The sequence below is a fragment of the Calonectris borealis genome, chromosome 6, assembly GCF_964195595.1.
Source record: "Calonectris borealis chromosome 6, bCalBor7.hap1.2, whole genome shotgun sequence".
In the NCBI taxonomy this organism is placed as follows: Eukaryota; Metazoa; Chordata; class Aves; order Procellariiformes; family Procellariidae; genus Calonectris; species Calonectris borealis.
In genome coordinates, this window is record NC_134317.1 from 41288046 (window position 1) to 41300531 (window position 12486).

Consider the following 12486-nt stretch of genomic DNA (forward strand, 5'->3'; position numbering starts at 1 on the left):
GACATCCTGGCTTGGACAAGTATCAAATGAGGAAACTGTGTCAGAATTTCTCTCGCTTGGCATCTCCGTGCTTTATAAAGATAAACTACCAGAAATGTGTGCTTTTCCAGAGATACAGAGGTGATATAGTAGTCCCATAGGTTTTCTGTGGAGGGCTACAGGTGTAAGCATGTTCCCTCTGAACCACTTCAACAAATGAGTGACTTGGATGATGAATTTTTAATTCTCTAGGCTATAATAAATGACCAAAAAAAAAAGCAGTGATTGATTATGTGCTTAATTATGTGCTAGCTTCGATATTGTGCAGTTACCAGGGGGAGGCCAGAGTGAGTATTTGGAACAGAGCTGCCTTAGGGCATGCAGCTTTTGTAACAGTTTCTGCCGTAGCCTTGCCTCTTTTATCTGGTAAGGACAGCTTCCCTTTCTTCTCTAAAACTGTGGCCAGATTTTTGCTGTGCCACTAGCTGGGACCCGGCCTCCCAGCACCGGCGACCTGTCAGACGCAGTCTGTTTGTACCTACGTTGATAGCTGGCGATGGCAAACTCTTTGTTCAGTTCAGTCCCCAGAGGAGATCCCTGGCGGAGCATGGACATCTGCTTGCAAGGACTCGAGCGGTCGCCTCAGTTCTCGTACACCGCGTTGGAAATGTGTACTGGGTCTCGGGGAGAGCGGCGGGGCTTTCACTTGATGGGAATTTGACCCTACTGGTGCTAATGTGGGAATCCACCACCGCTGTAGTCCTACGTGAGTCCCTCTCTGACATACTTGGGGTAATTCTGACTGTGCTTTCCTCTAGGAGGACTTTCGGAATAAAGTTGAAGATTACATTAAGCGCTATGCGAGATGATGAAGGGAGATGGATGGCAGGACCATGGCTTCCACACTAGAGTTGTCCTTAACTTCAACAACAACAACAACCACAAAACCAGCCCGGATTGTACTAGTCCTGTGTCCATGTTGTACTGAAGAAGAAAACTAACTTCATAACTTGTCCATGTTAAAAGGAGAGTTCAGCATAAATACAGCAAGAAATTGTGTATGTTGGTTGAAAAAGTTGTTTGCTTACTTTTAAAAATGTTTACTCTTCTGAACCGTACTGTATATCCTGTTGATGAGATATGCTTGAGAAGTTAAAAGAAATCACTATTGAAATTGTAATTACACTTTTTTTAACTCTTGCCTAGTTTGGAGGGGGGAAGGAAAAAAAAAAAACCCGAACAGAAAAGGTGGCGTGTTTTTGGAACACTTCAAGTTGGCAATAAAATGGTCTCCTGTGAACCAAATCACAATACTGTTGCCTTTGATGAGCAGAAACAATACAAGCTTTTTCCAAGAGTCATTCAACTAAGGCTTAGAGCTGGCCAGAATGCAAGTGCTAAATGAAATTCTACTTCTGATATTGAAATTCTTGATGATATTTAATGTAAGTATGGTTTTGTCACACGTTTGGAATTTTTACATTGTTATTTTCAGCTCCTGTTTGGGCTACAGTATTTTTTTCGTTTCTATTCATTGTGTGAAGTAGTTAAAAGAAATATAGGCTAATCCATAACTTAAGTAAATGTGTAGTATTAGTAAAATTATATATATATTATATATATTATATATTTCTGTGAAAATTTAATGAAAGGGAGATTTTTTTTTAAGAAATCTGCCTTTGGCTTTCCAATCTGGATGTGGTGAGGGAGCATCAGATGCTGTTCGATCTGATGAAAGTAAATTCAAGCACCGTTACCTGGAGAACACCTAATTGTGTTCTTCAAACTTCTGCACTGAAATTGAATGACTAGTAATGCAGCTGAGAATAATAACGCACTGCACCCTCTTTTAAACACTCGTGCGCGCCTGGCTTTTTTGGTAATTTGAAAGGATATGATGCTATAATTGCCTTTTCTGTAAGTAGCTGTGTATCAAACACATAGCATGTGCAAGCAGAGATCCTTCAGAAGAGAGTAGCATGTACCTCAGGAATCACTTCAGAGTAAATGCCGTGAGAAGTCTGCTGCCTGTCGTGTGCCAGAGCTCCTCGCTGCTCGCCCGCTGACCCAGGCGATGCCCGGGGCTGCCGAGCGGGGGGGCATTGGCATAGCCTCAGAGACCGAAACGCATTTCGCTCGTGCGATCACGCAGAGGAGGTGCAATGGAACTGATTCAAGCTTTTATAAATAGATAAACCATAGAAATAAATGTTCGTGTGGTTTCATACGGAGCAAGTGTGTGTGTGTGACGCTTGGGCATTGACTGTTGGTTGGTTTATCCCCCCCGAATGATTACGCTTCATTCTTTCCTCTGCAGACACTGAAGGAAACCAAAATTGTCTCCATCATTAGCGTGGCAGAGCTGGGTTGCGAATTTTAAGCATGGTGCAGCCTTGCTTGTTAAGTTTTCCCTGTGCCTTTTCCCTTTCAGCTTCACAGGCTCCTGTACGCGTTACTGGAGGTCTAGGAAAGCAGGGAAATGAAATGCAGAGATTGGCATGCAGGAGGAGAGCCTTATTGAGCTTCGTCTTCGGATAATATTGCCACTGTGTCTATTTAAAATGAAACATGGATCAGCATATTATTTTAAGCCAGCAACTGCAGTGAGAGATCTTTGCTGCCAAAATAATAATGTCAAGGAAGGTAAGGAATAAAGCACTCACAAAAATAGAAAGGTTGGAAACCCTGTCCAGTTTTTGCATATTGAATCAGAAGGATTCTGTTATTTTCAAGCTGAAAACACTGAACCAGTTTGCTTTAAAGAAGCTGTGTGCTCCTTGCTGTAGCAGCACCCTGGTACCGTTATCACCTTCCATCCTTCAGCAAAAGGGGTAAAAGTCCGTGTTTCTTGGGCTGTTGCACACGCCTGGCTCCCCAGTCTTGCCTGGAAGCCACTGCAGATGTGCCCAGGGCAGAGCAAACGCAGGGTGCTGCTGCAGCGAGCCAGGAAAAGCTGTGTCAGAGCGTGCAGCAGGTTTGGGATACCAGCAGCCTGTGTGAGCACAGAGCTAGAGCTGCAGTCAGCAAAGCCAGTCCCCACTCCCCAGTACAATCCCGCTGTATAATCCCTTCACCGTATTTTTGCTTACCCAGAGGAGATGTGCAGAATATTCAAGTTGGGATACTAGTAAATACTGTACAAGAAGGCTTAAGCATCAGTTTCTTCCCATCCAGAATACACGGGGGAAAAAATGTTATACCTTATCCTCATTCTAGAAGAGCCCATCAGCTCACAGTCCAGGAAAATAAACTGAATTATTTTTTCCTGAACAGGAGGAGCTGGGTTGTTTTTTTATGTATGTATATTTATTTTTACATGTACTTAAAGATATATTTACATATATATTTGTATAGATGCTAATCTATAATCCATCCAGCCACCCTCGATTTCCACCTCTCACTGAAGCACTAAGCCGGGGTGCCACGCGGGCTGGCATGGTTCACCGCACGTGGCCAAAATACTTTGACAGAAATCTCGGGGAGCTCATCACCATCCTGCATGCTCACACACCCCCTGCCATGGCAGAAGGTAAACTATTCTATACGTCCCCAAAGTGTCACCTTCCTTTGGGGCCAGTCAGCGGATGGAGGCTTGTCAGCAAATAGCGCTTGTGCAGGAATCAGCTTTTGTAACTCCCATGTAGCTTTTGGGACAATCTCTTGCTTTTTTTCTTGGTTTTGTTTTTGGGGTTTTGTAAAATTTATTTTTATCGTAGGCATGTAGCCATCTTGCAGAAAGCCTCTTCAGCTCTTCCTGGCTGCAGGGACCATAGTCTCCGGAGCCCTGGGTGCTCCCCATCAAATAATGCTGATTATTTTTTTTTTTTCTAATTGTTCAACTGCCCCTGAAAAAAAAGCCCCAAATATCCAATGGCAAAGGAAAAAAATGCTGCAGCATCCTGGAAGAGGAATCAGGACTGGGCAGCCTGGGGTGGGCCGGGCGGATGGCTGGGCGTCCCGCTGCCTGGCACATGCAATTTTGGGGGTTTTTTTGGAAACCTGAAGGCCAAGATGGGGACAGCAGCTGGGTCTCTCTGAGGGACCCCTCCCTGAGCTGGTGAGCAGGATCTGGAAGGGTCTGGAGCTACTGGGGACAACAGAGACCAGCGGTGGGTTTGGGGGTCCCCCCTCATGCCAGATGCTGCCCAGTGTCCCCCTGAGGGACCTAAGCCCATTCCTGGACCCTGCCGAAAGGGTGGCCCCCCGACCTCCCCCACCCACACCCAGGGACCCCGCTGCCTCGGAGGGGCAGGCCCCACTCAGTCAGTCCTCCCATCCCCCCAGCCCACCCCCGGACCCCCAGTGCCACCCCAAAGACTGCCCATGGGGTGGCGGTCAACACTATTGGGGAGGTCTCTGGGATCACAGAGGCTCCTTCAGGACAGCGAGGAGGGTGTCTGGGGGGGCCCCTGACCCACCTGGACCCCAGCTTTCATGGAGGGGGCGAGCACCGAGGATTCGCACCAGAGATGGGCACCTGGTTTATTTATGTATGTATTTATTTAGGTAGGAAAAGCACCTTATTCCCGTTGCTCGTTAGCCCAGGGCACCGCCACCACTGGTGCCACCAAGCTCCCTCCGCCAATTTTCACCCATTGCTCCCCATCTCCCAGGCAAAACCCACCCCATGCGGGCCTCGGCCTTGCGCTGGGGGCTGGGGGAAGAGATGCCTTTCCTGGTGTGGAAAAACAACAAAAAAGGACAAAAAGAGAAAGCAGTGATGATTTCATAGGGGCTGCACCCAGACCCGCCGGCCTCATGGTTACGCCCACCGGCACCTCCCGACACCGTGCCGGCGCCGCGGGGCCGGCAGGATTTCAACCCCCCAAACCCTTTTCTTTCTTATCTTTTAAAAATTTTCCTCTTTTGGCAAAACGCGACGCTGTGGGGTGCCGGGAGGGAAGCAGGTGGGAAAGATGCGACAGCGCCGATGCCCAAGGCGAGCTGTGCTCCCCGGCACCCCGAGAGGGCTCCCCGCCGCCAGGACAGCCCGCGGCAGCCTCGCCGGCCACCGGCATCCCGTATCGCCAAACAACCAAGTCTTAAATGATGCATTTATTTGGAAACCGCCAGGTGAGCGGCACGTGTGCGGTGCGGAGGGTACCGGCGAGGGAGGAGCGGTGGCGTTACCGTCTCTGCCTCCTGGGCTTGGTACCCTCCGGGATGCTCCTCTGCCAGGGTCTTCCCAAAAAAACCAGGTGCTTTCAGGGTGGGGGCCGAAAGCCGGTGGCAGAGCGTCCCTACACGATGCCCTCGCTGCGTTTGCTCCTCCACACCACCAGCGCGGTCATCAGCAGGGTGATGAGGACGGGCAGCAGGATGAAGGGGCAGAGGACGCTGTTGGGGGGGTCGTGCAGTGCCCGGCCGGAGGGAGAGCAGTTCCTGAAGTACTGCTTGTGGACGGCCACGAAGAACTCATCCACCAGCCGGTTGGGCCAGTAGCAGTCGAGCCTCTCGGCAATCAGCGCCGTGCAGTTCGTCAGCTCCCCGTAGGTGCTGCAAACACAGACAAGGGCACTGGGGTGGCACCAGGGACCAGCACCCAGCCACGAGCACGCCACCTCCCCTCCACCGTATAATATAAAATATTACATACTTTCCATTATAGATGTGTGTATATGTTATTTGAGATTGTTATCTGAGATATTTGAATTTTTTAGTGTTTTTTTTTGAGATTGTAGGTAGATAGGTATCAAAATATATATGTGGGGGTTTTTTTAATTCCTATCAGGTTTTGCCACTTTGAGCACACTTTAAGTGCTCTCCCACAGCCAAAAGCACAAGGAGTTTTCATTTATAGAAGGAAATTACTAGAATCAAGGGGGTTTTTTTTGGTTTGTGTTAATTTTTGCAGGATTTCACAGCTGGACTGGTGCTATTAGAAAATACCGGTCAGACCCAAATAACCCTCTGGGACCTTTAGGCAAAGACCTTCAGGAAACCCAGCTTGGGCCACGGAGCAGCTCGCCTGGCTGCCGGCCTTCAGGGCACCCTCCTTTATCTTGCGCGAGTTCATCCAAGAAATAACCTACTTAAAACCTACTTAAAATTCTCCTCTTAATTGCCTAAAAGTGGGGGGGCGGTTTGCATATGAACCGACAGCATGCTTTTGAAGTCCATCTCTCTGCAGGTCCACCACACCACGACCCATCCCACCTCTCCGCAGCCAGCAAGTCCATTTCTGAGGGTTTTTTTTGCAAATATTTGGAAAACAAGGAGCAGCCCTGAGCGAGAAGCACCGCAGGGAGAGGACAGCCCCTGTGCTGGTCCAACCAGCCACCCTCTGGAAGGACAGGTATTACCGTAGGTTTCAAATCTTACCTGCTTTAAAATTGGCTAGGCATAAATAAAATATGTATATATATATATATAATTTTTTTTCCCCCATCCCAATTACTCACATCTAATCCTAGGGAAGCAGAACTAACCAAAACCCAGGTAGCCAATTAAAAACCTGCCTGGGGGAAGAAATATATTTTATAAGCAGCTTCCCAGCTACTCACCGCAGCCTCACTGCATCTCATCGGCTGGGTTTTCGGGCAGGCGGCGGTTGCCTTGCCGTGCCCATCGGCACATGGCAGTGCCGGAGGGAGGCCCTGCGGAGGCCAGTGATTCAATTAACGGGGCGCATGGAGCCACTAAAAGCAGCTTCTGCTCAGCATCCCAATGTGCAAAACTACCATTTCCCACTCATCATCAGCCTTAGCAGACCTCAGGAGCTAAAGCATCTTCAGGAACCAGAGGGAAAGCGTTAAGAGAGAAGCAAATAAAAGCTATTTTTAAAACTGAAGACCAATACAGCAGCTGGCTTAGCCCTTTCCCTGGCTCAGACCACGCGGTCGTGCTCATAAATACCTGCTCCAATCATTATTCGTGAAGACGTGCAAGTAACCAAAGCAAAACGGTGTCAGCAAATGAAAGGATAACTTGTAATTACACTTTGCACTTAGGCAGCATCCGTATTTTCAGCACACCGGCTGGGGAGAGGATGGACCCGAGGAGAGGAGCCAAGCGGCTACAGCCCCACGAGCAGCGTAGCGGGGCGAGGAGGCGGCCGTGAGTCTATGACCGTCTGTCCAGGTGTGGAAGGAGGTCCTTCCATCCTGATGGAGGGTCTGCAGCTGTGGCTTAAGATACCCTAAGTCTCCTGTCGCTTTTATTTTCATGTCCCCTGTCTTCATTAAAGCCACCCTGCTCTGGGTGGGATCGCGTCCTCGGCAGGAGCAGGGTGGCATCATGGGTATTGCTACCCGCCGGCCCCGCACACCCCCAGCGCTCAGCGGGGAGCGAGAGGAGGGGCCTGGAGGGAAAAGAAAACATTTTCAGCAACAGCTAGAAGTGTAGAAATGACAACGAGGGCTGCTGAGCTCTTGGCCAAGGGGAACCAAGTCTGGATGCTCTTCAAGAGAGGATTTTCTGCCCTTTTGCTTACACAAAGCACTACTTGACCGTGATAGTTTTATGAACAGCCAACTAAAAGCAAAGCTGAACTCTCGACTGTAGCCGAGCGCTTTAATTTCTTCCACTTGATCTCATAGAGCCTTGGCCATTCACAGACACGAGCTGCCAACCACCGGCCGAGTCCATCCCTGCCAGCTGTGTGGGTCCTGAGCTGCTGTGTCTCACGGTGTTCGGAGAACCGTCCTGCGAGACTCCGTCCATCTTCTGTCCTCACATGCAGAGCACCAAGACACACGGCATGGAGGACCTTTTCATTACAGGTGCACTGCCAGTTACCGTAGAGGGCTACCAAAGGGATCCATTTGCTGGGATACACGGATAAACCAGACTGGTTGGACCCAGGCTGCTGCCTTGTCAGAAGGGATCACAATCCCAGCGGAGAGCAGCAGTGTTGATGCCCGGGGCTGAGCGTGCTCTTCCCTGCCACAGCCGCGGCGACCGTTTGTCCCATCGCATCTCCAAAACAGCATCTGGTTCTCTCTCTCCGCCAGCAGAGCCGCGTTATTACATTAGCACCAGCCAGCGCAGTCCCACCGGGGAATTCAGCCCATGCTGATGGTGAAACCTCTTGAGGGGTTGTTTTGCTGCCCAGTTCGACTGCTCTGCCCTCTCCTCGCCACCCCCACTCCCACCCCACAGCCCAGGAGGGTGACGTCCTCCCGCCACGCTCAGCCAGGCAAAGCTGAGCCGAGCTCCGGCAGCTGCAGGAACGATCATGCTAGTTCTGGTGTCCAGAAAGAGGTGTAATCCTCAGTCGCAGAGTGAAAAATCTCTTTGGAGGGAAGGTAGAGTCAAGCTTCTGGCTGTCAGACAACCCTACAGCTCATTTGCAAGCATCCATCTCCCAAAACACCATCTCCTCCAACTGAGCGAGGGCACAGATCTTCCAAAACAAAGCCTCCGGAGATGATATCCTTGCAAGCAGGAGAAAGGCGTCGCCAAATCCCAGCCCCATGTCCCATGCTATGGAGGATGGCATGCCATGGCCCGCTGTGCCGGGAATGCTGCCGGGGTTGGGCACTGCTGCCTGCGGCCTTATGGCCGTTACTGAAAGCGGGGGGATTAACCACAGGGCAGATCCCTGGCTGGGCTTCCAACACGCTCCACGATGGCTCAGTTCGGTCGGGGTAAATAAGGAGGTAGAGAAACCACTGCTCATGGACCTGCACCGTGGCACGTCCCCACAGCTCTGCAGAGGATCTAAGGATGTGACATCTAAGGATGTCCCCAACCTGCCTGGGAGCAAGAGGTAACTGAAGGAGTGGGTGTTTTTAACGCTGTTTGCCAGCGCAGCCCAAAGCTATGCGCCATGTGCTATTCATAAGAGCCGAAAGCCAGGCTGCAAAACCTGGCTGGCAATGTAGGAATTAGTTAAGATGATATTTGGAATTAGAAAATGCGACAAAAGCCTTTCCATCGGGCTCCTCTGCCTCCATGGGAAGGTATTTGAAATCTCTTCTTGCCTCTCGCAAGGACCGTCCAGTTGTATGTGCAGAAAAAATCCCGGTCAGAGCACTCGGGCTGGTCCTGCTTCCCCCAACACCGAGGAGAGCTCGGTGGCTTCGAGAAGTGTTCCTGTGTCACGCTCCCTTTTCCCAACTGGGCTTGGGCTTCTCTGGGATCTTTCCTAGTGCCAAAAATCGCCCGCAGCCCCGCAAGGGCTCCCCTGGGAACAGCAGCTCTCGGGGTGGGGGTCGCCTGTGCTTTGAGATGGAGGGATGGAGGGATGCCCGCGGCTGGAGGCGTGGAGGAGCGCTGAGCTCAGGGGGCGTCCTTAGCTCCCCGTGTCCCAGAGACCACCAAGGGGGAGAGGGAAAGGAGAAGCGGTCTGCACCCACGCCACCTCCTTCTCTTGCCCTCCTGCCTTGGTTTTGCCTTAAATACCAGCATCTTAATTTAAAAGCCTAAGACTAGCTGTAATTACTAAAAAAATATTAAAAAATTGTGATTATTGAGCTGATGTAGGACAGCACTGGGAACAGGGCAGGTTTTCCCAAGCCATCCCACCACCACAGGCTGCGGGCAGGGAGACAGGCACCCTGCCCTGAAAAGCACGGCTTTGCTTAGTTCTAAATATCTTTTTTCCCTACCTAATGTGAACTGCAATTAAAACTGTTTTCCTCGTCACCACGGAAACGGTTTGGGTTTAAAGGATGCTGCGGCAGGAGGAGGCCGAGCAGCGTGGGGACCACGTGGGGACGAACGCCCGTGGATGGGGACGGGGCTGGGCCGCTGGTGGGAAGCAATCGAGGACTGATTTATGGCTTGACGGGATCCAAATGCTTACACCGCTGTAAATCCTAAGCAATGCCTCTGGTTTTTTACCACTGCAACCGAGACTGGAATTTGATCTGCCATTTATTCCTTGCCAGCGCCTTGGTGCAGATGGTGTTACACTACAGATACCAGTTAGGCTTCACAGGGTCACCAGCTCTCCCTTTTGCCACGAGTATCAGGATTTTTTCCTATCCTCCCCATATCCCTTGCTTCAGAAGGGGGGAAAAAACCAAACCCACGAGGCTTTCCTTTTGCTGTGTAAATTAAAAGAAAAAATTGATTTCTTCCTCTGCAAGGTTGCAGACTGGAGACGTGGTAAAGGGGTATCCAGAAGGGACCAGGCAACCTGAAGATAGTAGATAATGAGATAATAAGATAATGGATCAATCTGTTGTCTATAAGACAATGGGTAATAACCTGAAGACACGCTGTGAGTGCATTCATCGCCATGAGAGCAGCCCCGCAGCGGGGGTCGGAGCGGGGCAGCGTACCAGCCGTGCCGGGAGCTGGCAGCATCGGCACATTTCTGGATCCGGCTGTCAGACCAGCAGGCGAAACATCATGTCGGTGAGTTCCTTCCCCGCAGGATGCCCACGGCGATGGGAAAGCATTCCCTGGAGATTTTTAGGCGTGCCACGGGGTGGATATATTTGGGATGAAGGCGCCTGGCTCGGCTGGAGTGACACCCGCAGCTGCGGCAGCGCTCAGCACAGTGAGCATCCTCCTGTCCTGCTCGCTGCTGCCCGATGCACCAACGCTGTGCAAAAACCGCTGTGCCAAGCCGTCCCCCGGCCACGGCCTGCTGGCGAGCTAAAACCGTGCAGCAAAAATATCTATAAGTCATCAGCTCCTGCTGATGCATTCATGGGTGAGCGGCCAGCAGCCCGACCCCTCTAGCAGCTCCGGCTCTGCCAGCAGCGCTCTGCCTCCCCAAAATAGCTGCCCCGAGGGAGACCACAGCTAATCCCCTGGCTCAATCGCCACGCCGATTAATCTGGACCTGGAATCAAAATAGGCAAGTTGATCTTCGGGATAATTAGTCATGCACAGCTGAGCTCCCGGTCAAAGCAGCTCGGCCACCACCATGAAGCAGAGGAGACCATGAAGCAGCTCCAGCTTGAAATGCCCTGCATGCCCTGGAAAACAAAACATCAGGGTGCGTGGTCTAAATTGCTCTCAGGCCAGGGACCCATGGGGCAATGCCACGGCGGGGCCGGAGGGACCACCTTTCACACGTCAGCAACTGACCCAGTAGGCACCGGCACGCACGGCTCCAGCAGGAGCATCCGAGGCCACACCGGATTGTTCGTCCTTTGGGGAGGAAGAGAGGGAAGGAAACCAGATGCCCCAAGGGAAAACACCTCTCGGAGCAGTCCTTCTCCCTTCCCAGGAGACAGCGTTCACAGCCAACCTCTGGAACTAATTATTGTATTAAAAACCACCTGGCATCCCATTCCTGAAGTGTGTAACGGCTGACACAAGTTCCCCTGGTACCCGATTTTGCGTACCAAAAACCATCAACTATCCCCAAATAAACACGGCTAAGAAAGCCAGCAGAGCTCAACGGTGTTGGACAAAACTTCTCAGAGAGCTGGTGCTTGCTCACACGGTCCAAGCCCAACCTCAGCAAACACTCCTGGTCCAGAGAGACCCCTCCGTTACACCTGAACGCAGCCGTACCAGTGATGCAAGATTAATACTTCTGAAAGTAAGATGGGAGGATAATCTGCAGCCTATAAATAGGACCAATAAACCACAATTACAAACTCTGCTGAGACAATTAATTTATCCAGATGTTCCCATCATGTCCTTCTCAACTGAGCAGTAAATGACGGGCCCAACAGGCATTTCTCCGCTAAATGCTGCATATGAGAAATCACAGCTCCAAACCTGATGCTGCTGATGATACGATGGTGATGGGACCTGTCAGAGGCAAAATCTTCAAATATTTCTCATTCTCATTTTTGGAGAGGTTTCAAGCATCAAAATTCCTCAATTTGGGGGAAGATATGGAGAAGAGATGAGGCTCTAGGCAGGTGTTTTATTTCCAGTTCTTTGTCTCACACCTGGTAGAAGTCAAGTCCTTCCCCCTAAAGCCGGAGGGACGACCGACCGACCCCCCCCATGCCACCCCCTGCCCACTCCTGCTGGGACATCTCCTAACAGTACTTCTTCTCCTAAAAGGGGATGGTGGGTCCCATGCACACCCAAGGGAGCAGGGGTGTCAAGTGAGGTGGCCACCTGAAACCCATATCCTTGCAGAGCAGCTTATTTACAGCAGCAGCTGAACTATTTCTACCTGATTTTTCCCAGTGTCCTGAGGGCACAGGAGGATCGGAGGAATGTCATCTCTTAAATAACCACAGCCTTGTGTTTGCACGGAGCGAATGGACTTACACAATCAAATTAAACACTGCAAGTTTATCAACATTTCCTCCAAGTGCCTCACGGATAACAAGTTTAGTAGAAGCTGTTTAGAAGAAAAACAGGACGTCGGAGATAAAGAACAAGCTCTTTAATACACCTCTGCTTCCCGTGCAATGGCTTCGCCGAAGGTCTGGAGGAGGAGATGGATTGCATCTCATCAAGCTTGCAGATAGCACCGAACCAGGACCAAAAGCAAAGTCCTGCCCCTGGGACACACTCAGCCCCTGCACAGGGACAGTGCTGCTGGGAAGGTCCCAGGGGTGGGAGCTCACCCCCAGCGCAGCCGAGAGACCCAGGGAGGTGGTTATCCCCTTCTCCCGCCACTCCCCGCATCTGGACCAC

The 12486-nt window shown here is 50.9% G+C and overlaps 2 protein-coding genes across 17 annotated transcripts in view; one reads left to right on the forward strand and one right to left on the reverse strand.

Annotated features, from left to right (window-relative positions):
* Nucleotides 1-2214, forward strand: part of UBE2F (ubiquitin conjugating enzyme E2 F (putative)) — an 83375-nt gene extending 81161 nt beyond the window's left edge. For 12 of the 14 annotated variants that reach the window (XM_075153762.1, XM_075153746.1, XM_075153754.1 and 9 more), the window contains one exon: nucleotides 798-1215. In XM_075153762.1, the coding sequence (XP_075009863.1) occupies nucleotides 798-888 (91 nt within the window). In that variant the 3' untranslated portion in view covers nucleotides 889-1215. Of the gene's footprint in view, nucleotides 1-797 lie in introns of all 14 variants that reach the window. The other 2 variants (XM_075153757.1, XM_075153758.1) reach the window with 1 other exon arrangement.
* A 2225-nt stretch (nucleotides 2215-4439) lies between these two features.
* Nucleotides 4440-12486, reverse strand: part of RAMP1 (receptor activity modifying protein 1) — a 29544-nt gene continuing 21497 nt past the window's right edge. Inside the window, exons 3-4 of one of the 3 annotated variants that reach the window (XR_012674169.1) lie at nucleotides 4548-5475; nucleotides 4440-4498 (exon numbers count right to left, since the gene is read on the reverse strand). Coding sequence is in view for 2 of the 3 variants with exons in the window: in XM_075153764.1 (XP_075009865.1) it covers nucleotides 5220-5475 (256 nt within the window). In the remaining variant the exon portion in view is untranslated. Of the gene's footprint in view, nucleotides 5476-12486 lie in introns of all 3 variants that reach the window. The other 2 variants (XM_075153764.1, XM_075153765.1) reach the window with 2 other exon arrangements.